At 51.3% G+C, this 25,606-nt stretch overlaps 1 protein-coding gene across 2 annotated transcripts in view; it reads left to right on the top strand.

Annotated features, from left to right (window-relative positions):
- The window catches only part of LOC310747064 (vigilin-like), a 62,185-nt gene extending 38,754 nt beyond the window's left edge, over positions 1-23,431 (top strand). For both annotated transcript variants that reach the window (XM_083581354.1, XM_083581355.1), the window contains exons 14-28: positions 433-546; positions 1,060-1,146; positions 1,910-2,041; positions 2,810-3,028; positions 11,440-11,661; positions 12,282-12,500; positions 13,483-13,621; positions 13,702-13,829; positions 15,244-15,348; positions 18,628-18,762; positions 18,911-19,054; positions 19,954-20,133; positions 20,317-20,433; positions 21,263-21,394; positions 21,627-23,431. In XM_083581354.1, coding sequence (XP_083437480.1) covers positions 433-546; positions 1,060-1,146; positions 1,910-2,041; positions 2,810-3,028; positions 11,440-11,661; positions 12,282-12,500; positions 13,483-13,621; positions 13,702-13,829; positions 15,244-15,348; positions 18,628-18,762; positions 18,911-19,054; positions 19,954-20,133; positions 20,317-20,433; positions 21,263-21,394; positions 21,627-21,719 — 2,166 coding nt within the window. In that variant the 3' untranslated portion in view covers positions 21,720-23,431. The remainder of the gene's footprint in view (positions 1-432; positions 547-1,059; positions 1,147-1,909; positions 2,042-2,809; positions 3,029-11,439; positions 11,662-12,281; positions 12,501-13,482; positions 13,622-13,701; positions 13,830-15,243; positions 15,349-18,627; positions 18,763-18,910; positions 19,055-19,953; positions 20,134-20,316; positions 20,434-21,262; positions 21,395-21,626) is intronic.
- Positions 23,432-25,606: the final 2,175 nt, after the last annotated feature.

Below are 25,606 nucleotides of genomic sequence, written 5' to 3'. Positions count from 1 at the left end.
CCCTGCCGCAACCCGAAAATGACGCACATCAAAGCGCCACGTCTGCGCATGCACGAGCAGCGAACCCAGAAGTAACCCGTTCTGGTACTTCCAGGTTTGCTACAGACGTTCGCCGAAGCCGAGGCGGACGCAGAACGAGGTTTGACTATAGAGAAGTATGGGCAATACCTGATTGAAAGTCAGAGGATGAGGACTCAGCGCCCTTTGTTATAACTCATTGTTGCGCATGGAGAGAGGGAAAGCTCAGTTAAAGATGCAAAGCAACTTGTAGCTGCTGTGATAGCCTTGCCCTGCACGATCTCCAGAGTTGCATAGCAGCTTAGAAGCTCACCTTTTTAACTCTGTCCTCATTTAATCCCTCCCCACGAAAGAAGGGGATTCTAGGTGCCTACCCCTTGACTCTGCGTACTGATAACTGCTCCACCCCTACAGGTTATCATCAACTTCCCAGACCCCTCTCAGAAGAGCGACATTGTGCAGCTACGTGGGCCCAAGAACGAAGTAGAAAAGTGCGCCAAGTATCTGCAGAAAGTAATTGCGGAGCTGGTGAGTCCCACCCGGTTAGGCTTGCAGATGAACAGAGCCGCTACTTGGCTCCCCCCCCCCCCCCTTTGCTCAGCGTGACAGAATCCCATCGGGTTTTCCATTAAACAGGGCACCGCCACTGAGAAGGCCCTGTCTCATTCCTTATTGAAATAATAATCCATAATTATTTAGTTCTTGTATATTCATTAATTCATACCCATTTCCATATCTTCTGATCTCGTTTCCTATTGCCCACGATTTCCCACCCTAATTTAAAAAGAAAAGTCCCTTCCATTTTTGCTTCTTCCATTCTTTCTCCAGGAGAATTGCCAGAAACCTGGTGGTTTTGTCTTTTGAGTTTGCCCTTTGCCCTTGTACCCAGGATCCTTTCTGTCTCAGCTCTATCTCTGCCATCTCAAGATGCTTCTGAATGTCTCTATCAATGGTTCCATTCCTCTTCTCCAGCATTGTCTATCTCACTCCTCCAGGCACCATATTTAACTTCATGGATTTTCTTCTTCTTCTTTGCCTTAGGTTGAAAACAGTTTTTCTATTCCAATCCCTATCTTCAAGCAGTTCCACAAGAACATTATTGGGAAAGGAGGCGCCAACATCAAAAAGGTAAAAGTGTGTGTGGGGGGTTCCTCCTTCCGATTTCCTCCCCTCCCCCAAGAACTGGGCTTGGGGTGGTGGAGTATCTCGCTTTCTGAGGAAGGAAGTGATTTCTGTGGATAGAGGTCCAAGCCAGTTAAGAATCAGAGTGTCAGTTCCAGCATGTTGGCCTGACACCTCTGATGTTGTAAAGAACCAATGCAAACCTCTGGAGCTTTGGTCTAAGAGGGGTCCTAACCAACTGCTGCTGTCGGACAGCGGTCTGCTCACTTGGTCACTGCAGGTGGCACTGTGGTCTAAACCACTGAGCCTCTTGGGCTTGCCGATCAGAAGGTTGGCGGTTCGAATCCCTGTGACAGGGTGAGCTCCCATTGCCCTGTCCCAGCTCCTGCCAACCTAGCAGTTCGAAAGCACACCAGTGCAAGTAGATAAATAGGTACCGCTGTGGCAGGAAGGTCAATGGCGTTTCTGTGCGCTCTGGTTTCCGTCATGGTGTCCTGTTGCGCCAGAAGTGGTTTAGTCCTGCTGGCCACATGACCCAGAAAGCTGTGTGTGGACAAACACCGGCTCCCTCGGCCTGAAAGCAAGATGAGCGCCGCAGCCCCATAGACGCCTTTGACTGGACTTAACCGTCCAGGGGTCCTTTACCTTTTACCTGCTCACACCTGCCTGCCTCCCTCTTCCAAGCCATCGCCAAGGGCTGCTCCTTGTAGAGTCCCTTACGGTAGCCTAGCCTTGAGGGTCTGGGTTTGATGTTGTCTCTTCACAATAGATTCGAGAGGAAACCAATACCAAGATTGACCTCCCCACAGAAAACAGCAACTCGGAGGTGATCCTGATCACTGGGAAGAAGGCCAACTGCGAGTGCGCCCGGGACCGCATCCTGGCCATCCAGAGGGAGCTGGTGGGTGTGTGAAGCAGTTTCCTCCTGTTAGTCTTTTCAGATCCCAAGGACAGTTGGAAGTCACGCTATCAAACCACAGTTTATTGTGACAGGAGTGAGCCTAGCCTCTTCTCGGGGGTGCATGTTCACTCCATCACCTTGGAGATGAGCTCAGAAGTTCTCAGCTTCCGTTTTAGATTAACCGTGGCTTGGTATGTCATCCAAACCTTAACAGACCGGTTAATCTTAACTCTGGCTTGTTTGAAACCAAGGCAACATGTAACCATGGTTTGATGAAACCGCCTTGTTTCAACAAACCATAGATAGGATTAACTACAGTTTTAGGTCTGGCTGCAATGAATAGAAAATTGGAACCAAAAGCTTCCACTTTAACCCCTGGAAGTAAAAGCTTCAATTGTTTTCCTTGCCGTGCCAGTGGAAGTGGGGAGATTCAGTGCCTAGGGGAAGGCTAGACTTGTTCTTTCCACAATAAGCCATGGTTTATGGTGACGACTGTAGCATGTTGTATGTGGGGCTGCTCTTGGGACACCCCTGTTTCCAGATATTTTAATCCCTTGCTTCTGCCGTTGGATGCAAGTTCAGCAGTTTATTGTATCTTAGTTAATTGTTTGCTCGCCTTGAACCTTACAGGAAAGGCAGGATATTAAAATTTTATGGCAATTGCTTTGGGAGCAAGTGCCAACTTTGGCCTTGGAGAAAGGGTTTTGTAGCCCTTGTCTCTCTCTGTTTCTGTCTCTCTCTTTCTATCACCCACCCCTTCCCTCCCAGGCTAACATAAAAGAAGTGGATGTGTCTATACCAGCCAAGCTGCACAACTCCCTGATCGGGGCCAAGGGGCGGCTAGTGCGCTCCATCATGGAGGAGTGTGGCGGGGTGCACATCCACTTCCCTTCTGAGGGGTCGGGCAGCGACAAGGTCACCATCCGAGGCCCTGGCGAGGAGGTGGAGAAAGCGAAACGGCAGCTGCTGCAGATCGCGGAAGAGAAGGTACCAAATAAATCAGAGGTTGCCCGGTGTTATCAGTGGGAGAGGGTGGGGAGAAAACAGCTGTTCTTTGGCGGTCAGGTTGCTACGATAACAGAGGGTATCCTTCACACCTCCCTGTTTTCCTTTGAGCCATGGGCCACATCCTCGGCACACTTTTAAAAGCAGAATTGTACCAATTTAATCAGTCATGGCTCCCCCCCAAAAAAAACAGAATCCTGAGAACTAATTTGTTAAAGATGCTTGAGAGCTGTTAGAATAGAATTGTGGAGTTGGGAGTCCAACCCCCTGGAATGCAGGAATCTCTGCTAGATCCCTGTTCCCCTCAGAGGTACAGCTCTCAAACCACTCAGAGAAAAGGGAAGAGGGGTCTCCTCTAACAAGTCTCAAACTCCAGTTTCCAGGATTCTTTGGGGGAAATCACAACCATTTAAAGTCGTATAGTAGCTCTTTAAATAGGGTGCTGTCAGAGGTTCAGGAGCAGAGGGAACGGATGGCGAGGAATCGGAAGGAGAGGTTAGCGATGATAGCCGTCCGAGATCTCTAAGTCTGTCCAGCGAATCGGAGGATTCACAGAAAGGGGCTCCCGTGGGCAGAGCTGGGGGGTTACCAAGAGGGACACCCCAGGAAGAAGGGACCAGAGGGGATTCAGAGAGCAGCAGCTGGAAATCCGGACCAGCTACTCCACCAGAGAGCAGCAGGGGGGAGGAGTTCCAGGCACCAGCGACAGGCAGCTCTCCGGCAGCAGCCACGCCTGCGTCAGAGAGCGAGGAAACGGTAGAGAGGAGGGTCGGAGACAGCGCGCGCGCGCCAAGTTCAAATGTACCAAAGGGAGGCGCAATGAGCAGCCCGGAAAGGGAGCCAGGTCCTAAAGCCCGCCGAAGGGAGGGGGAGGAATCCGAAGGGTCCGCATCCGAGGCATCCAGGAAGGAAGGAACCCCGGGGGGTGGTAGGACCCAGAGGCGAAAGGAGAGACGCAAAAGGTGGAGCAAGGCTAGGGTCTTGAACTGGTGTACAGGAGGCGGAGATTCAGATGGGACTTCGCCGATCTAGGGAATAGACGTAGAGACGCACGCGAAGATGTGGAAATGGAAACTATACTTCAATAAAGACTTTATTCCGTTCTACCGGCTAGCGTTGGTCCTTTGTGAGCCGGGACCTAGAGGCAGTCTCTGACAGTAAGTCCCATCTCTCAGAAGTTTTCATCAGTTCTCTTTGACTCAAGCGGCGTGTGGGGAGCGAAGCAGGGAGGAAAGAGGACTGGTGCCTTTGGAGCTCACAAAAGTCAAGCGACATGTCTACTGAAGAGCAAATTGCTTCCCTGCGAGAAGCGGTAACTCAGCTCAGCGCAGAGATAATCGCCTCCAGGAAAAGAGAGGATGAAGCGGCTGCTGCATGCCGAGATCTCCAAGCCAGGTTGGAAGTGCTTACTAAGCAGGCACAAACGGGTTCCAGATCCGAGGGAATCGGGTTGGGAAGGACTGGAGGCAGCATTGTATCTCACTTTGATGGGAATTTGCAGCAGTACCCCAATTTCCGAGCAGACGTGCAGTTTGCGCTGAAACTGCTGGAGAAAGAGTTTAGAGATGAGCAAGAAAAAGTGGGGTTTATCTTGTCTCATTTGCATGGAGACGCGAAAGCATGTCTGCGCAATCTGTGGAGAGATATGGACCCAGCGCTCCAGAGTTCAGCTGCATTCATTAAAGCGATGGATTCTTGCTTTCTATCGAAAATAGACATTGACATTGCCCGTAAGGACATATTTGAGCTGAGACAAGGGAAAGCCAGCGTGAGGCAGTATCACTCCCGCTTTTTTGCATTGGTCAATGCCTTGGGGTGGGACAAGGATTCCCCCCCCGTTAGAGATCTTTATTGGGAAGGATTGAACCCCCAAATCAAGGATGAGATAGCGCGGGGGGAGAGACCCAAAAGCACCCAGGAAGTGGTGGACAGATCGCTTGCAGTGGGGGTGAGGCTGGAGGACCGCCCTTGGGACAGAGGAGAAGGGCGTTGGGGACGCACACCAGCCAGAGTGCCCTCCCTCTTGCCCAGGGATGTCGCGCGTGCGCAATCAACGCCTCCGCAAGCACGGGGGGAGGAGCCAATGGAGATCGGCGGTGCTAGAGCTCAATCAGCCACCAGAGCCTTAACACCGGGAGCAGTCAAAACAAAGCAGCCTAGAGGGAACAGGAAGTGTTACATCTGTGACAGTTCGAAGCACATGGCGAAAGAGTGTCCCCAGAGGCTCCACAAGCACACTGCAGCTTCAATGACAGTAATGGGAGCAACTCAGCAAAGTGAACCACGGCAGGGAAACGGAAGCACTGGGGGCCAGCCAGGCGAGTCAGTGAAGAAGTCCCCAGAGATTTTGAAGCCCACGGATCCCCTCCCGCCCAAACCAGTGGTGCAGCTCACCGCATCGCTCCAGCTGCCCAGTGGTCTCACTTTAGAAGTGCCGATTACGATTGACTCTGGCAGTAATGCGGACTTTATCGCACTGGAATTCCTTCAACAACACAACATAGCGCTACTGCCAGCCACACTGCCCCTGAACGTGGTCACAGTGGATGGCAGGGAACTGCTAGGGGGGCAGGTGGTGCAGCAGACACCACCTATGGTGATGCAAATTGGGAATCACCGAGAAGTCATCAGCTTCAACGTCACCCAATTGTCGGACACGCCCATAGTGTTGGGCATGAGTTGGCTGGATAGGCACAGCCCGGCATTAGCGTGGTACCAGCGGCAATTGACCTTCTGCTCTTCCTACTGCGCAGCGCACTGCATCCAGACCTGCCAGGAAGGAGAGGGGCGAGAGGATGCACCGCAGCTACACCTAGGCATGGTGCAAGCGGTGCCCAACAAGTACAAGGAGTTTTTGGAGGTCTTCTGCGAGAAGGAGGCGGACAAACTGCCCCCCCACAGACCCTATGACTGCAAGATTGATCTCCTGCCGGGGGCAACGCTGCCAACAGGGAAACTGTATTCCATGTCTGAGGACGAACTGCAGGAACTTAGGGAGTTCATAGACCACAATTTGAAGCGCGGGTTCATTCGGGAGTCGAAAGCTGTAGGGGGCAGCCCAGTATTCTTTGTGAAGAAGCGAGACACGCCCCAGAAGAGGCTTGTAGTTGACTTTCGAATTTTGAACTCGAAAACCAAGCCCTCGTCCTTCCCCATGCCCAAAATAGACGACCTGCTCGCGACGGTAAGGAAAGGACGCGTTTTCACCAAGTTGGATCTGCGAGGCGCGTACAACCTGATTCGTGTGCGGGAGGGCGACGAGTGGAAGACGGCCATGTTCACACCACTGGGCACCTACGAATACAGAGTTATGCCCTTCGGATTACAAAATGGCTCTCACTGTTTTCAAGCCTTTATGCATCACGTGTTGGCGGGACTCCTTTACAAGAAATGCGTATGCTTCCTGGACGACATCCTGATATTTTCTGAGTCGCGAGAAGCGCACGAGAGGGATGTCAGGGAAGTTCTGCGGAGACTAAAGGAGCACAGGCTGTACGCCAAGCTGGAGAAGTGCCAGTTCGACGTGACGGAGGTGGATTTCCTGGGCTATAAACTGTCGGACAAGGGGCTCGCCATGGACAGCGCCAAGGTTCGCTCAGTATTGGACTGGAAAAGCCCGCGCAATAGGAAGGAAGTCCAGCGGTTTGTCGGCTTTGCCAACTTTTATCGCAAGTTCATCAAGGGGTTCGCTATGCAAACGGCGGCCATCACCGACACGCTCAGCTCCAAGAAGAAGAAGTTTATCTGGACGGAGGAGGCGGAGCAGTCCTTTCAGAAACTCAAGCGTCTCTTCGCTTCCGAGGAGCAGCTGCTGCATGTAAATCCCAGCAGACCGATGAGGGTGGAGACGGACGCCTCAGACAGAGCCGTGGGAGCTGTACTGTTGCAACAAGACCAGCAGGGGGACTGGAGGCCGTGCGCCTTCTACTCAAGGAAGCTCAGCAAGTCGGAGCAGAATTACACCATCTGGGACAGGGAGTTGCTAGCCATCCATGCAGCGTTCAAAGCGTGGCGGCACTTCCTTATCGGAGCCAGGCACACAGTGCAGGTCCGCACGGACCACAAGAATCTAGAGTACTGGCGCACGGCGAGGTTCCTGAATCAGAGGCACATTAGATGGGCAGAGTTCTTCGCGGACTTCGACTTCAAGATAGAGTACATCCCGGGTGACAACAACATCATGGCGGATGCCTTGTCCAGAAAGCCGCAATACCTCGAGGAGGAGGCACCGTCGGCAGCCAAGCACATTTTCGCACCGGAAGCGTGGGCTTGCGCCTCGGCGACCGTGGATCTGGACGCCGTACGTCGAGCGTTGCGGGAGGACCCCTTCGCGCTAGCCAAGATGGAGGAGGTGCACAAGGGCACGGTGAAGGACGACGAGTTCCAGATCAGAGACGGTTTGCTCATCCGCAAGGGAGCACTCTACGTGCCGGGGAATGACCTCCGCGCAAGGGTGCTGCAGCAGCTACACGACGCCCCCACTGCCGGGCACTTTGGCAGAGAAAAGACTGTAGAACTAGTGACCAGAGACTTTTGGTGGCCCAAGATGCGGGGGGAAGTAGCGGATTACGTCTCGAGATGCGACACCTGCCAAAGGGCCAAGTCAGTGCACAAACCGCCGGCGGGATTGCTGGAACCGTTGCAGACGCCGTCTGAGCCGTGGGAACGGGTGGCCCTGGACTTTGTCACGGATCTGCCCAGTTCGAGGGGAAAGACGGCAGTGCTTGTGGTGGTGGACATGTTTACCAAGATGGCACACTTCATTCCGTGTGCGAAGGTGGCCACGGCAGAACAGACCGCCAAACTGTTCATAGACCACGTGTTTAAGGTCCACGGTCTGCCACGATCTATTCTATCCGACCGGGGGCGGCAGTTCATCTCGAACTTCTGGCAAAAGTTGATGGGCATCCTGAACGTCAAGATCAATCTAGCGTCGGCGAGACACCCGCAGACCAACGGACAAGCGGAGAGGGTCAATGCCATCATGCAGCAGTACCTGAGATGCTACGCCAATCAGCAGCCTAACACGTGGGTGGACTACCTGCCCCTCGCAGAGTTCGCTTACAACAATACGAAGCACGTGTCGACGGGGGTGACGCCGTTCTTCGCCAACAACGGGAGGCATCCCAGAACCTTCCCAGGTTTAGAGAGAGTGGGGGAGGGGGAGCCGCAGGCAGCGGAAGAATTAGCGTCAGAGTTGCAGGAAGTCCACGAACAGCTTAGGAGGCAGTTGGAACTGGCAAAGCACGCATACAAACTGCAGGCTGACAGACACAGGAGAGTAGGGGAAGACATACAGGTGGGAGACTGGGTTTGGTTAGCAGCGCAAGCAGTGCCGACCAGATCGTTGGCCAAGAAGAAGCTAGGGCATAAGCAGCTAGGGCCTTACCAAGTCCAGGCACAGGTCAATCCAGTGGCCTTCCGGTTAGCGCTTCCGGAGGGTTCCAGAATGCATCCGGTCTTCCATAGATCGGTACTCACGCCCTACAAAGCACCGCATAGATTTCACGAGCCAGGCACAGCACCAGATCCGCCCAGAGAAGGACCCAGGGAAAGGGGGTCGCCAAGAGGGGAGCGCATCAACGAAGCCACAGAGATTTTAGACTCGAGATGGGGGGAAGAGGGAGTAGAATACCTTCTTGCCAGAGAGGATACCCCGGCCAGCGCCAACAGTTGGGTGCCGGGCTATGCCTTGGACGAGCCTCTTCTCAAGGAAGAGTTCCATGCCATTTTCCCACACAGGCCCATGCCAGCCGAGTATTTCGATGACTGGCTCTTCACACCCACACTTTCAGGCAGCACGTTCCAGGGGTTCGACTCGGACGAGGAGACGGCACCACACATACGCTCTCCGGAAGGTTCACCCTCGGGTTCTGCCTCAGACCGCTCCTATTGGTGGGATAATCAACCAGAGGAGCAGTGGCGCAGGAAGTGGCTGGGGGGTCCCTGGCAGGCATCACCCTCAGAGGGGAACGGGGGAGAGATGGACATGGACGTGTTGGGGGAGGACGTGGGATTTGAACACGAAGGCAGGGAGATGGAAGCAGAGGAGATCGACGTCGACGAGCGCACGGAGGACGAGCCAGACCTGCCCGATGTGATGTACGACACGAGGGAAGAACTGTATCCGGCACTCACCCCTGCCACGACGGAGCACCCAGAACCCACACCGGAAGGAGGGGAGGGGGGAAGGGGGGGCTTCGAGGGGGGGATGGATGTCAGAGGTTCAGGAGCAGAGGGAACGGATGGCGAGGAATCGGAAGGAGAGGTTAGCGATGATAGCCGTCCGAGATCTCTAAGTCTGTCCAGCGAATCGGAGGATTCACAGAAAGGGGCTCCCGTGGGCAGAGCTGGGGGGTTACCAAGAGGGACACCCCAGGAAGAAGGGACCAGAGGGGATTCAGAGAGCAGCAGCTGGAAATCCGGACCAGCTACTCCACCAGAGAGCAGCAGGGGGGAGGAGTTCCAGGCACCAGCGACAGGCAGCTCTCCGGCAGCAGCCACGCCTGCGTCAGAGAGCGAGGAAACGGTAGAGAGGAGGGTCGGAGACAGCGCGCGCGCGCCAAGTTCAAATGTACCAAAGGGAGGCGCAATGAGCAGCCCGGAAAGGGAGCCAGGTCCTAAAGCCCGCCGAAGGGAGGGGGAGGAATCCGAAGGGTCCGCATCCGAGGCATCCAGGAAGGAAGGAACCCCGGGGGGTGGTAGGACCCAGAGGCGAAAGGAGAGACGCAAAAGGTGGAGCAAGGCTAGGGTCTTGAACTGGTGTACAGGAGGCGGAGATTCAGATGGGACTTCGCCGATCTAGGGAATAGACGTAGAGACGCACGCGAAGATGTGGAAATGGAAACTATACTTCAATAAAGACTTTATTCCGTTCTACCGGCTAGCGTTGGTCCTTTGTGAGCCGGGACCTAGAGGCAGTCTCTGACAGGTGCGAATGTGGCCTTAAAACTCCATATTCCAGCTCCATTTGCTCTCCCAAATTACTAGCCTATGAAGGCATGATTTCAAAGGCACACAATATGATTTGAAGCGAAGTATAGTGGTACCTCAGGTTAAGTACTTAATTCGTTCCAGAGGTCCGTACTTAACCTGAAACTGTTCTTAACCTGAAGCACCACTTTAGCTAATGGGGCCTCCCGCTGCTGCCGCGCCGCTGGAGCACGATTTCTGTTCTCATCCTGAAGCAAAGTTCTTAACCTGAAGCACTATTTCTGGGTTAGCGGAATCTGTAACCTGAAGCGTATGTAACCCAAGGTACCACTGTATGTCCCTCCCGGGTCAGATGTTGGATGGGAGATCACCCGGCTTAACCCGCCCCGCCCCCCCCCAATGTGATCTGGCTGTGGTTTCTTGATGGAAGGAAGGACTGGAATTTAAATGTGATAAATCAAACGCATGGAAGTAATCCCTAGGAAAACAGCAGGATTTTAAAACTGCAGTCCATTGCACAAAGAGCTTGGATCATTCATGGTCGCGCGGTATTTTTTGGTGACACAACATCCACACAGAGCAGCTAAAAAAATAATGAGCAACTATCTGTCCTGGCTGCAGTTAGTGGCAATGCATTTTAGGAGTTCTTCTGCGGCTTATCTCGCCTATAATTCCTATGAGACTAAACACACACCCCTCCCCCTTTTTGAAGTGGTTTGTGCTTGAGGCTGCTGCAGCGAACATAGTATAATTTTAACTCTGCCCTAGTTTTTGTGTTCCTTCCCACACTTCTAATGTTTTTAATTGTATTGTGACATAGTTGTACACCGCCTTAAGATTCGACATGAGAGGTGGCTTGTCATTTTTATTGATTAGGCTGATCGGTCCCACGTTGCCGAGGTCTCCAGCTGACTTAGATCTGCAAACATTCCAAAAAAATTAACAAATTCAGAATTCATATAAAACGTTAACATCCCCACACAGACTTTTTGTGCATGGAAATTTTTTTAAAAAATGAATCCCGTATTTTTCGCTCTATAAGACGCACCAGACCACAAGACGCACCTAGTTTTTGGAGGAGGAAAACAAGAATAAAAATATTCTGAATTTCAGAAGCCAGAAGAGCAAGAGGGATCGCTGCGCAGTGAAAGCAGCAATCCCTCTTGCTGTTCTGGCTTCTGGGATAGCTGCGCAGCCTGCATTCGCTCCATAAGACACACACACATTTCCCCTTACTTTTTAGGAGGGAAAAAGTGAATCTTATAGAGCAAAAAATACGGTAAGTAGCGTGCCGATTCCACGGGCTGGATTGGCTACACAGAAAACTGTACGGAAAGTGCTTCCCTTGGCAGCGAGTTCTACAGTTCGGTTTAGGAGGCGGGAGTAATTATTTGTGCCACAGAGCAGGGCGCTCCTTGGCAAGCTTTCAGCTGTCCACCCTCTGCCCTCTCCGCCCGCAGCAAATCAACAACCACTCGGCAGAGCTGCACGCCAAGCCAGAGTACCACAAATTCCTGATCGGGAGAGGGGGCGCCAACATCCGCAGAGTGAGGGACCGCACCGGTGCCCGCATCATCTTCCCCAGCCCCGACGACAAGGACCAGGAGATCATCGCCATCGTGGGGAAGGAAGATGCGGTGCGGCAAGCCCAGCACGAGCTGGAAAGCCTCATTTGCAACCTGGTATATATATAAATATATATATGATTGTGGATTCTCAGCTGTTTCGTTGCATTTGCATCTGGTTTGGATGGTTATATGCATGCCTAGCATACAGCACCCTTAGAATAGGTTTGGGTGAACGGCAGCCTAGCAATTGCTTAGCCACCAGCCGCTAATCAGCTATCGAGTTGGTAGCATTCAGCGGCACTGCGTGGCATAGTGGTTAGTGTTGGACTTGGACCTGGAAGATCAGGGTTCAATCCCCACTGGGCCACGGAGCTTCCTGGGGTGACCCTGGGCTTCCTCTCGGCCTGACCTATGTCTCAGGGTTGTTGTGGGGTTTAAATGAAGAGGGGGAAGAACCATGCCCACCACCTTGAGCTTCTTGGAGGAAAATGCAGGATATGAATCAATAAACGTGAGCAGCAATACTAGGCTGACTTCCACCTGGAAACCTCCATAAACCTCATTGCCCGAGGACTACTAGTCTTCCCGAAAGAGCCCAAACCCTTGGCGAGTGAAATTGCGCAAAGCTGGATAGCGTCCCTTTTCCGCATTGGCCATGATTTGGGGAAGAGACTGTAGCCGTGGAAGGAGAGGCTACAGGGCCCTTCCCCCCACCTCCTCTTCCTGCCCCCCAGGATAACGTCATCGAGGATTCCATGATGGTTGACCCCAAGTACCACCGCCACTTTGTGGCGCGGCGGGGGCACGTGCTGCGGGAGATTGCGGAAGAGTACGGCGGGGTTGCAGTGAGCTTCCCCCGGACGGGCGTCCAGAGCGACCGTGTGATGCTCAAGGGAGCGAAGGACTGCGTGGAAGCTGCCAAGAGACGCATCCTGGAGATTATCAGCGACCTGGTAGGCCTCCGTTTCTGGAGTCTGGGTCAGAGAGGGTGTTTGGAAAGACCAATTCAAAGTGCTGGTATTGACTTATAAAGCCTTAAACGGCTCAAGAACGCAATACCTCAAGGACCGCCTCTTTCCATATGAACCTACCCGGACCCTGAGATCATCTTCTGAGGCCCTCCTTCGTGTGCCTCCTCCTCGAGAGGTCCGGAGAGTGGCAACATGAGAACGGGGCCTTCTCTGCAGTGGCTCCCCATTTGTGGAATGCTCTCTCCAGGGAAGTTCGCCTGGCACCTTCATTATACAGTGGTACCTCGGGTTAAGTACTTAATTCGTTCCGGAGGTCCGTTCTTAACCTGAAACTGTTCTTAACCTGAGGTACCACTTTAGCTAATGGGGTCTCCCGCTGCTGCCGCGTGATTTCTGTTCTCATCCTGAAGCAAAGTTCTTAACCCGAGGTACTATTTCTGGGTTAGCGGAGTCTGTAACCTGAAGCGTATGTAACCCAAGGTACCACTGTATACCTTTAGGCACCAGGCAAAAACGTTCCCTTTTAGCCAGGCCTCTGGTTGATCCGATTTACATCCTATGCCCTTTTAAAATGTTTTTTTGGGGGGGGGGGCTATTGGGTGTTTGTTTTAATTTTTATTAGGTATTTTGTGGTTTTATATCTTGATTTATACCCCCAGGCATAGGGCGGTACATAAATTCAGTAAATAATAACAACAACAACAACCCCCTCTTTCCAACATGTGTCATGTTGCGATTCTCTTTTAAGATGAGAACAATACCTTAAGCTGCAGGTTGGTGATCCTGGGGGCTGAACGTGCCTCCCCACCCCATGACCATGCAGGATTGAAACAGCCAAATCCCTATTGGCTTCAAAGTTGCCGCAAGCACGCTTAGCCCCGATGCCCTTCCTTGCAACCTTAACTCGCTTTGCTCGCCCCATCCCACTTTCCTTTTCTTTTTTTGCTTCCCATCTCTTCTCCAGGAAGCCCAGGTGGTCCTCGAGTGCGTCATCCCGCAGCGCTTCCACCGGGTCGTCATGGGAGCCAAAGGTTACAAGGTGCAGCAGATCACTCGGGACCACGACGTGCTGATCAAGTTCCCGGAGCGAGATGACAATTCAGGTAGAGGGGATGCAGGTAGAGGGGAGGGGAGATTCCATGCAGGGAAATATTTTCACCTGGTTTTCTCCCCACCCCGCTAGGTTCAGAAGCACAGTCTCAGGAAAACGGCGACATCAGCCCCGAGCTGGACTCTGCCCCCCGCAAATGTGACATCATCCTTATCTCGGGGCGCAAGGAGAAATGCGAGGCGGCGCGGGCAGCTCTACTGGTAGGAATCTTCTCCCTCTGTCCTGGGCGAGTATAGAAAAGGCCCTCTCCTTGGTCACCCCCCTTCAGACCTTCCTCAGAAGGGGGTGGGAGTACCTGGAGGAGGACCTCTGATGTTGACCTAAGTCCTAAGACAGCTTCCTCCAAGCTGCTGCCCTCCTGATGTTTTGGACTGAAGCTCTTCATCGGTCCTGACCAGCATAGCCCCATGGCCAAGGATGATGGGGAGAGAGGGGGGTCACAGTCCAGCAATAGCTGCAAGGTGCATCAGTTTGGCCAATGTTGAGAATAGAGGCCCAGGCAGGTTCATGGCAGTGGAGGAATTTGGTCAAGCCCTGAACTGAGTATACAGTTCTAGTTGCATATACATCATTGGGGAGGGGGTGGAGGAAAGAGGCAAAATATTGGGGACCTTATTGTTCTTTGGATGCCCAGTCAGGGCAACCTGCCCATAGGGAGTGTTTCGATTTGGGCTTCCTTGCTCGGTTGTGGTACCTTCAGCACCGTAAGAATGTAAGCAGAGCCTTGTTGGGGTCAGGCCCACATCCCACTTAGTCCAGCCTCCTGTTCTCAAAGCGGCCGACCTGTTGCCTCTGGGAAGATTGCAAGCTGGGTGCGATTCCCAGCATCCGGGGATGGCATGATCCCTTGTGCTTTTTGCCATTTTGGTTCCCACCTTCCACAGTTCTTAGGGAGCGAGATCACAAGGTGTGTTCCCTACCTAATGCTGTTAGAATTCCTGCTCCATGATTGCAGTCATGGGATTGTTGTCACATGACGCTATGTTTTGACTCCACGGAGTGGGAAGTGATGGAGACAGGATGTTTGTGTTACTGTGTTCCGTGAAGTGGGACTATTGTCCTTTGTTCTTTTTCTCTTTGCTGTCTGATGCTAGAGAGAGAGGGAGCTATGTTGCAGTGCTCCGTGTGTGTTTATATGTAAATAAAGTAGATTAGCCAAAATGCTGTGTTGCTGAGGTCTGTCTCGCGAAATGCACAAACTCTGTGGATCCCTAAGTGTGCCGATGTCTGTTGGCATCAGTCGCTGTAATGTTCAGGCTGAAGAAAGCTTTTGAAGCTCCTGAACGATTGACCAGGAGGGAGAGAACATTCCAGTTGGGCATGTGTCTCTGCCGGGGTCCTCCTCGAGTGTAGGCCAAGCTCCTGACAAATACATGGGTAGGGTAGGTGCAAAAGTGCCATAGAGATGAGGCCTGATCCAGGGTTGTGAGCCTGCCTGTATTTCTCCAGCCTTGCTCAGTTGGTTTTTCACTTCTGTGAACTTCCCTGAGACCTCTGGGTATAGGGCGGTATATAAATTCAATAAACAAAATAAAAAGGAGCCTCTATAGACATGGAGCACCAAAACAACTCTGAATCTCACTGCAGAAATCCTTACTCTTCTTATCCTTCCAGGCTCTGGTTCCCATCACGGTGGATGTGGAGGTCCCCTTTGATCTCCATCGCTACATCATTGGGCAGAAGGGGGCTGGCATTCGCAAGATGATGGAGGAGTACGAGGTAGGAACACGTGGTCCTCCTTCCAGCCCTGCTTGCGGCCTCAGCATTGCCTTTGGCAGACTCAGTGCTTTTTTTCTGGGGGGGGATGCAGATTCATTTTGTGAATCTTGTACAGTGGTGCCCCGCAAGACGAATGCCTCGCTAAACGAAAAACCCGCAAGACGAAAGGGTTTTCCAATTTTTAGCGGCTTCGCAAGACGAATTTCCCTATGGGCTTGCTTCGCAAGACGAAAGCCCATAGGGAAATCTCCGGGGACAGCGGGGAAGCGCAGCACGCCTTCTCCTCTGTTCCCGGACCTGTCCTGAAGGCTTGCGGTGGGAGGAAGGTTTTCCTCCCCACCGCCAACATTCAGAAGGCTGTTCTGAAGGCTGGCGGTGGGAAGAAAAGCCCTTCTCCCCCGCCAGCCTTCAGAAGAGTTCCCGCAGGGCTGCCTAGGCTGCGGATAGCAGCCTGCTGCCCCGCGCGAGGGGCGCTCTGCTTCAGAGCGCCCCTCACGCCGGGCAGACATCCGCAGCTTGGGGAGCCCTGCAGGAGTTCCCCGCAGGGCTCTCCAAGCTGCGGATAGCTTAGAGAGCCCTGCGGGGAAGTCCTGCAGGGCTCCCCAAGCTGCAGATGTCTGCCCTGCGCGAGGGGCGCTCTGCTTCAGAGCGCCCCTCGCGCTGGGCAGCAGGCTGCTATCCGCAGCCTAGGCAGCCCTGCGGGAACTCTTCTGAAGGCTGGCGGCGGGAGAAGGGCTTTTCTTCCCACCGCCAGCCTTCAGAAGGCTGTTCTGAAAGCTGGCGGTGGGGAGAAAAGTCCTTCTCCCCCCGCCAGCCTTCAGAAGAGGTCCGGGGACAGACTGTCCCCGGACCTGGTCTGAAGGCGGTCTCCATAGGAACGCATTAATTGATTTTCAATGCATTCCTATGGGAAACCGTGCTTCGCAAGACGAAAAACTCGCAAGAAGAAAAAACTTGCGGAACGAATTAATTTCGTCTTGCGAGGCACCACTGTACTTTTGTCCATTTACTGTACAGTGGATGCTCGGGTTGCGAACGTGATCCATGTGGGAGGCACATTCACAACCCACAGCATCCCCAACATGCAGCACCATGTCTGCGTATGCGCGGGTTGCGATTTGGTGCTTCTGCACATGCACAAGCGCCAAAACCCAGACGTAACCTGTTCCTTTACCTGTGGGTTTCGGCACGTCCGTAACCCAAAAACGCACAACCTGAAGCGTCTGTAACCCGAGGTATGACTGTATATTTATTTTTGCCAATTTGAACAATAAAATGGTGATTTCCTTGAGTTAAAATGAGAGTACCCCTAAACATTTTTTTTAAAAGAAAAAAAACACTGGGCGTACCTTTTCCTTTAAATGTTGTTCGTGTGTTCTGGGTTCGCTGTCGATGGTATAGGAAGCTTCAGTGGTCTGCAACCAGATTGACTAGGTGGCCAAATCATAGACTCACAGAACTGTAGAGTGGGATGGGACCCCAAGGTCATCCAGTCCAACCCCCTGCAAAGCAGGAATCTCAACTAAAGCAATCCATGGCAGGTGGCCACCCAACCGCTGCTTAAAAACCTCCAAGGAAGGAGGGTCCACCAGCTCCCGAGGGAGTCTGTTCCGCTGTCAGACAGCTCTTACTGTCAGAAAGCTCTTCCTGATGTTGAGTCGGAATCTCCTTCCTTGTAACTTGAAGTCCTACCCTCTGGAGCAGGAGAAAACAAGCTTGCTCTGCCTTCCACGTGGCAGCCCTGGGCTTCCTTGTGACGGACCAGGTTCCCACGATAACAGCACATCTACGTTAACCCTTGCCACAGCTAAGGAAGTATGAGAACAGGAGGGGAAGGGATGAAGACACAAGCGCACTGCAGAATGTGTGTTTGTGTCTGTCGCCAGCAATGCTGTCCTGTTGCTTTCAGAGAGGGCACTGCCCACAAGGGGGCACTGCAAACAAATGTCGTACAGTGGTACATCTGGATGCGAAAGGGGATCCGTTCCGGAGCCCTGTTCGCATCCAGAGCAGAACGCAACCCACATCTGCGCGTGCATGGGTCGCAACTCGCCACTTCTGGGCATGCCGTGACATCATTTTAAGCATCTGTGCATGCACAAGCAGCGAAACCCAGAAGTAATGCGTTCCGTTAATTTCCGGTCGCCGCGGAGCGCAACCCGAAAATGCTCAACCTGAAGCGACTTTAACCCAAGGTATGACTGTATGTAGAAAGCCCTTTTGCGGAAAATTTTGGTTGGGCCCAATTCATAGCAAGCGGCTTTTCCAAGGTACATAGTTTGCTGAGCACTTTTGTTTAAAGAGGACTGGTGGGTGATTTAAGACTGGTGGGTGATTTTTTAAAAAAATTAATTAGTTGACTCATTAATCATCTGTAATTTACCATGTTACCCAACACTAGAAAGTTAAACCTAGGTGCCTCTTTTTTTGAGACGCCCCTCACTGTACCCCTGAGGTTTGGCCAGACTTGAACCAGGACTGAGCCTTTAGCGTGGCAGACCCTGCCTTGGGGCACACTTCACCCCTCTGCCCTCCATTAGGGCACCTTTTCAAAACTGCTGTCCAGACAGACCTTTGGGACATGGACTTCTTAAAAAAAACAAAAACCAAGCTGTTCATGGTGGTGTTCTTATGATGTTGTTGTTGTTGTATTTTGTCTTCCATCTTGCTGCATTTTCTATGCAATTTAAATGATATTTAAAAGAATAATACTTAATGGGCAGTTAAGCAAGATCAGGAAACTAGAACTGTGTGTTTGTAAAGGCTTTTTGTTCTGAAGATTATGCTCCTTAATTATAGGTGTGTTTAGCTGCCTGTTTTAGTCCGGGTGGATTCCAAGACATGCATATATTTTTATATAATTCACTCATGTTTGGTGTAATTGTACTTGAGAAAAAATGTGAAGGGAGAGGCTTGCTGCTTCCTCCGGTGGCAGCAGCAGAAAGTAGTTTGTACGAAAGGACTCCATGGAGCACCCTGAAAACAGGCCTTTGCAAAGGATCCTGGGAACGTCACATCTAACTTGAACACTTTGAAAGCTTAATGGGAGCCTTTGAGATGCACCGTTTGTCCCAGAGCAGGGAACGTTATATTTGCATATTGGCAATTGATTTAAATGTTCTGTATACACAGTTTTAAGTGTTCTTGTTTGGGCTGGGTTATAAATTTATCTGAAGGAAAGGCAGGAAGTGACGCTAGGCCGTAGGTCCCCTGCCCTGACAGGTTTGCAGCCTTCACCGCCTTTCTTTTAAAGACAGCGACGCTTCTCCCTTTCCTCAGGTGAACATCTCGGTGCCCCAGCCTGAGCAGCAGTCGGACGTCATCAAGATCACAGGCTTGGTCCCCAATGTGGAGCGGGCCAGGGCTGGCCTCCTGGAGAGGGTCAGGGAGCTGCAGGCAGAGCAGGAAGACCGGGTAACTGCCAGAGCCCAGCGCCTCGAGACATAAACACGCCCAACCCACCGGCTTCCTAGCTGTACCACTTCCACCCGCCAGAATACCGAGGGATGGATTCCTGAGGCCAACCAGTAACTCCCAGCTTCCCTCTCCCTCTCCTCCCCAGGCGTTGCGTGGCTTCAAGCTGACGGTGAGCGTGGAACCCAAATACCACCCAAAGATCATTGGCAAAAAAGGGGCGGTCATTTCCCAGATCCGGAAGGACCATGACGTCACCATCCAGTTCCCGGATAAGGGGGATGAGAATCAGGTGAGTCTCCCTCCTTTCTTTTGCTGTGTGTCGCTGGCCCCCTCTACCCAGGGGGGATTATGGGTCCCAGAGAGTGACTCCATAATGCACCACCACAGTAAAAAGGCACAGACATACATAAAACTTGTCTATGCTTGCTTATAAGTACAGTTGCAATTTGTTCTGGTTTTTTATTATTTTATTTCTATTTATTAAATTTATTTACCGCCCTATACCCCTAGATCTCGGGGCAGTTCACAACCTACAATCACAATATGGAAACCACAAATAGATAATAAAAATGAAAACAAGGGCGACACAATAAGCCCTCCTTCCACAATTCATTTAAAAGGAAGATTTTGATAAGCTTAATGCTTTGTATGTCCTTTAACCTTTATGGTACAGTGGTACCTCAGTTTTTGAACGTAATCCGTTCCGGAAGACTGTTCGACTTCCGAAACGTTCGACAACTGAGGCACCAAGGGCGGTCGACAAAGTCTATGGAGAAAATTGAAAAACACGCAGTGGAAGCCATTCGATTTCTGAGGCGCATTTGAAAACGGAAGCAATTACTTCTGGGTTTTCGGCATTCAAAAAATGAAATGTTTGGCTTCCGAGATGCTGGAAAACTGAGGTACCACTATATAATATATTTTTATCTTTCTCTTTTCAAATGTAAGTTGCTTGGAGACCTTCGGAAGTAACAAGCGGCAAAGAAGTTTGATAAATGAATAATAGCCTCACCTAGAATCAGATTTCCATGTTCCTAACTTTGCATAAAACCTATTTGGTCAAAGTGATGCCCATTTGTGGGGTTCCCTCCCGTCCCCCTCAATCTGTAGTGGCGAGGGAATGAGGCTTCTCTATAAGTCCCGCCGTCTTTTTATCTCGGTCTTTCTCCTTCCCCCACCCGGGTCCAGGACCTCATCACGATCACCGGCTACGAGAAGAACGCCGAGGGGGCCCGGGACACCATCTTGAAAATTGTGGCCGACCTCGAGGAGATGGTCAGCGAAGATGTCCGCTTGGATCACCGGGTTCACGCCCGTATCATTGGCGGGAGGGGCAAAGCCATCCGCAAGCTTATGGAGGAGTTTCGGGTAAGGGGCGGGGGTTGCCAGTGGCTGTTCTGTGTTTGAGGGGCGGAAGCTGCCAGATCCTTCTGCAGTCTGCCCCACCAACAATGGTGGGCAAGCAAATTCCTGACGGCCAGGCTCTCGCTCATCCAGTCGATGCCCTTTGGACTGTGCAATCTTGTGACCTCGTTCTTCTCGCCCTGGCAGGTCGACATCCGCTTCCCTCAACCGGGTTCCAGTGACCCTGACAGAGTCACGGTCACAGGGCTGCCGGAAAACGTGGACGACGCTATAGACCACATGCTCAACTTGGAAGAGGAATATGTGAGGAGGGGAGAGATGCCTGGGAGGGGTGCTCAAGCAGTTTGATGGATGGGGGAGCTTCCTTCTAGCTATATATACACGCCCGAGAGACAGCAGAGGCAAGATTCTTGCCATATCACGGGTGCGTGGGCCAAATTGGACTGGTGGCCAGGTCTGCCCACCTGTCAGGTCACCTTGATGTCACGATGATGTCAGGTGGTTGGCATAGTTGGTGTTGCTTAATCAGAAAATAATCGCTGTTGACTTTTATTAATGATTGGAAACCTCTTACGGGCTTTCTGCGCAAGTGAACTTGTGGTATCAGGGTATGAAGACTTTGGGGGGCGGAGCTGAAGGTTGGTTTATGGAAAGTATGGAGAGTTGAATGTTACTAGGAAGTAAGAATTTTATGCAAGTTTTTAAAGCTGATAGACGGAGAATCGGAAGTTTTTTTCCTTTTTCCTTTTCTTTATTTTCTTTTAATTTTTCTGTTTATGAAATGCTTGATGTTTCTATTCTGTTCTTTCTTTGTTCTTTCAAGCTTTAATAAAAATTCAAGGAAAATAATGATAAATAAAACAATGTCAGGTGACTGGGCGCTTTGAAGTCCCAGCAGGACTTGCAAAAAAGAGAGCCCTGTGCGGTGCTTTGAAGTGCCTGAGGCTTTGCCTTGCTTGTGCAAAATTGGCACAAGTAGCGTGTGGGTTTGGTTGGTGGTTTGAGGGGGTGAGGGCAGCTACTGCTTCTTATTCCAGTTTTTAAAATCTGTCTTGCGTCCCAAGAGGCCCTCGAGTTGACCACGAGACTCCGCTAGCACCCTCCAATTTTAACAGGAGGCTTCTCCTTACAGATGATGGACGTGGTGGAGACTGAAGCCATGGCTGCGTATATGAAGCCTCCGTCCCGCTTGGAAGAGGAGCCCCGGGGCCCGGCCAAGGGCTTTGTGGTGCGCGATGCCCCCTGGAACGCGTCTGGGAACAAGGTATGGCTTGGGTCCGTCATCACTGCAGAGTCTGCCCTTAGAAGCTGCCCGCTTTGGCCAATATTAAGCAGTGCATGGGAAGAAGGGGCTAAGAAAACCTCAAGACCCATGAGGCCTAGTGCCTTGGGTTCCTTTTAAAAGCAGAACCAGCTTGCTCAAAAGGCAGAGGGTCATTGCGGCACGCGCTACTCATTTAGAACAGGAAATACATCCTCCCCCTCTCCCCTTTCAGGCCCCAGATGTGAGCAGCGCCGAAGAGTTTCCCGTCTTCGGCACCGGCGTGGTCCCCAAGCAGACGTCCGTCTGGGGCCCCAAGAAGTTCTGAGGCGGCGGGAGGCGGTGACGACGCACTGCCAGCCAAGCACGGCTCCCGCCTTCCTTGGGCATCGTGGCGGCTTTCTCGCGCCATCAACTCCTCTTGCTGTCGGGATGTGGCAGATTCTTCCTCCTCCTCCGCCTGCACTCTCTCTTTCCGTGACTCTGTGCAATCCATTAACCAATCAAAAGCCATAGCCAGCCCTCTTTCCACCTCCCCGCCACCCTCCTGTTCCTCCTCCTCGTCGAGCCAAAGCAGGCCAGGTTGTAAGCACACAAGTGGAAACGAGCCTCATGTGACTAACTCGTTTCTCTCTCTCTCTCTCTCTCTCTCTCTCTCTCTCTCCCTCTCCCTCTCTCTCCATGCCAAATTTCAGGGCATTAGTCTCTCCTGGCCAAATTTGGCTGTAACACCCCTACTTCCCCCTCCCGGCTGAAAAAGGAGGAGGCAAGGACCCCCTTTCTTCCCTGTCTCCCACTCTGTCCTCCCAGGTGTAGGATTCTTGTACTGTCCACACACACCTGAACCAAGGGGAAGGGCCGAATGTTTTAGGGGGACTCAAAGAACAGGCAGAACTCTCGTACTGCCATCCCTAACTTGATCGCATCGGCCTTCCTCCTAGCCAACCAGCCTGCCTGTTAATTGCTTCTCCTCCAAGCTTGCAAATAGCCCCTCTCCCGGGCGACAAACCATTAAGATTTGAGCTGCACCATAGAGACAGGTTTGTGGGAATCTGTGCATGAACGTGTGGACCTCTGGAAGGAGACTTCCGGCTCCTGTGACCAGAAGGAACTCTTCAGAAGCAGGGAGCACTTAGAAACTTTGGCACTCGGCAATCTTCTGTCTCCTCTCCCACCCCCACTTTCCCCACCCAGTCTTTCTCATCCCATGGCACAGTGTAGACTAGCCTTGCCAACCTGGCTCCCTCCAGGTGTTCTGGACAGCAGCTCTGACCCAGGTGGGAGCTGCTGGCCAGTACATCGGGGGAAAGGAGTGCCAGCCGAGGTTGGCAAAAGCTGGTGTTGGGTCTGTTATGACTTGCTCCTTTTCTTCTCTCTCCATTTTCAACCTCCTTTTCTCTCTCGTGCTTTTTCCTCTTTCCCCTCCCTCGTGTCTTCCTCAAGATGCACTTGCTTTGAAACATTAGGGGAAAAATATGCAACATTGAACAAAAGAGAAAGTTTAAGAGCCAAGCTCTTTTTCTTCTCTTCTCTTCTCTTCTTTCTCTCTCTCTCTCTCATTCAGTTTCTAGTCCACATCCAATTTCTCCAGATTTTTAAACTGTGACTTCTGGACTGTGTGTGTCTGCCTGAGTGATTGTGTGTGTGTGTGTGTGTGTGTGTGTGTGTGTGGTGGAGATGCGAGTGAGCTTAGTGGCTCCACCAACCCAACTAACCCCCGTCCCCTCTCTTTTTTTGCTGTGTCAACATGACAAGGCAAAAAAATAAGAGAAAAGCTATAGTGGAGCAACGTAACCAAGTTTTTGTTTTTTTTCTTTTTTGAAGGCAGGGTTTCTGGGGAGAAATAAAGAGAATTTAACGAAAATAAAAATGGCAGAGAACACTATTGGCCTTAAAAGAAAAGAAAAAAACAAAAGAGTGTAAAAGGGGGGGGGAAGGAACTTAATGTTTAAGGAAATATGCAAACTCTGTAGGTCACATGATGGTGACTGTGGACTTTTCTAATTCCAAATAAAAATGGAGCGAAAAACTGAGCGGCAATTTCGGCGTGAGAAAGTTATATGTTTGGTGGCTCCAGGGAGGATGCAGGTTCCAAAGGATGGGCAAAAGGAACATCTGGATGAGTTTTTAGGGGAGGCTGAGAACTCAACCAATTGCAGGAAATTTCTCTTCCCTTTCTGTACGGTCTTGCTGGCGGAAGAGGAGAGAACACTGGAGGCTGAGAACTTGCGGCTTGGAGATGAGCCCTAACTTGGTAGTTTGCTTTTCCCTTGGTATGGACCGGACTTTTCCAAACCACCATGTGAGCTTAACAACCCTTTGACAGCAAATCCACAAAGCCCTAGCCCAGAACAAACTTGCAAGAGCCCACACCTTTAACTAGGTGAGATCATCACATCTCACTGGCTTTTCTGTTTCCCATTATTTTGAGATTGAGGAGGGAGGTATCTGCACTGCACTTCGTTTCCTAAGTCAGGTGTGCATGGGAACCATGTCGGCCTGTGGAAGTGAGACAAGGCAGAGGTCAACAAGAGCCTTATGCAATATCCATTCTGCTTAACTTCTTCCCAGATCTACTGTTTTAGAAATACAAGCCATCCCTGGCGAAAAAATACCTTTTCAGCTTATTGCTGACCTTTCAGTTCAACTTCGAATTGTCTCTCCCAAGCGGTCTTTGTTGGGCTACAGAACCATTGCAGGCCTTCTACACACATCCGTATAATATATAGGTCGCAATTACAGGATCAGTAAATACTGGAGCCTTTCAGATCCATAATTGTTTTTTTTCTCTCCAAATAATTACTATGAAATTGGAGAACTCCCTCCCACTGCTACCATCACCACCAGTTATTTGGAACTGTGTGTTTACAGTCATAAGGGACCTCCGCTGTGCAACTCGGAATGCAGCAAGTAACACGATACCATGAATTGAGATGACGGCTTAGCAAAGCTTTATCTGCAGACATTCAAGCACTGCATGGTTCACTGGGCACAGGTGTCCCATAGCAGATCAAAACTTCTGGCAAGTATTCTCGACAGCCGTCAGGCTTGGGGCGAGGGTTGTCCCTTGAACCCTTGCTTGCCTGTCTTTTGGGTGCTTAAAATTGCCTAGAAATTGGGGAAGAAATCTCCTTTAGGCACCTGTGGCTGTGAAAACACAGCTGTGTTTAGGGTGAGAAAGGAGATGAATAACATTCTTTGTTTTCCAATTCATAGCAGCAGAGATGTGTAAATAGTTTTGTTTGGTTGCTGTGGCTATAACTAAAAAATGGCATATTTATTATTTTAGCAATTTATATACTGCTTAGTCACAGTGGGTTACATAAAGCAGTCAGGGAGTTGATAGTGTACTGCTAATATTATCAAAGCTTAACTGCTTGGTGTCACCAGCCTGCAGAAACTCCCAAAGAATGGCCACAATGGCATGCTAGATTGACAGGTGCCTATCAGGAGCTCCTGTGCTGCTGCTACCATTTTTCCTATGTATAAGTGCTGGTTAAGATTCTAGTTTCTTAACCCAGGACCCTGCTACTCTGGTCATGTGGTGCATGAGAGCAGAGTTGGACAGTGGCCCAGCTTGTGAGAATACAACGATGGCTTCCTGCGGACAAGCAAGTTCTATTGTGAATTGCCCAAATGCCTTGAACTCTGCTGTTGCTGAGCTGGGAGGAAACAAACCATATCACTGACTCGGGGCACTTCCAGCCACACATTATTTTGGGGTGGGATTCAGTCACACCCCAGCAAATTCAGGTTGTATTTTATTGAGAGGTCTTACGCAACCAATCTTCTTTCCCCAACAAAGCAGACTTCATGCACAAGAGAAGAGATGGGGGAAATCTCTGGAACGGGTGGGGATAACACTCGCTTTGACATGTTGCCTAACCTCCCTCCCCTCAAGCAAATCAGGGGAAAGGCTCAATAAAAGTATTTTACTTGGGAGCACACCTCGTGAGGGTTTTTTTGAACCGTTAATTGTTCATCTTTTGACACACCCCATGGGTGGAAGCCAAAAAGAAACATTGAGTTCCACTTCTGGAACATAGGAGGCTGGATTCTTGGTCCATCTATCTCAGTATCAGCAACTCTCCAGGGTTTTCGAGCAAGGTCTCTCCCATCCCTGCCTGGATATTACGGGAATTGAACCTGGGAAATTTTACATTCAAAGCAAACCCTTTCCCCCCAAGGAACTCTTAGCCCAACCGGATCAAGCCA

The sequence above is a fragment of the Podarcis filfolensis genome (genome assembly GCF_964270895.1).
Source record: "Podarcis filfolensis genome assembly, chromosome: 13".
Taxonomy (NCBI): domain Eukaryota; kingdom Metazoa; phylum Chordata; class Lepidosauria; order Squamata; family Lacertidae; genus Podarcis; species Podarcis filfolensis.
The sequence above is the reverse complement of the archived record's forward strand: the minus strand, read 5'-3'. Positions and strand labels throughout refer to the sequence as shown.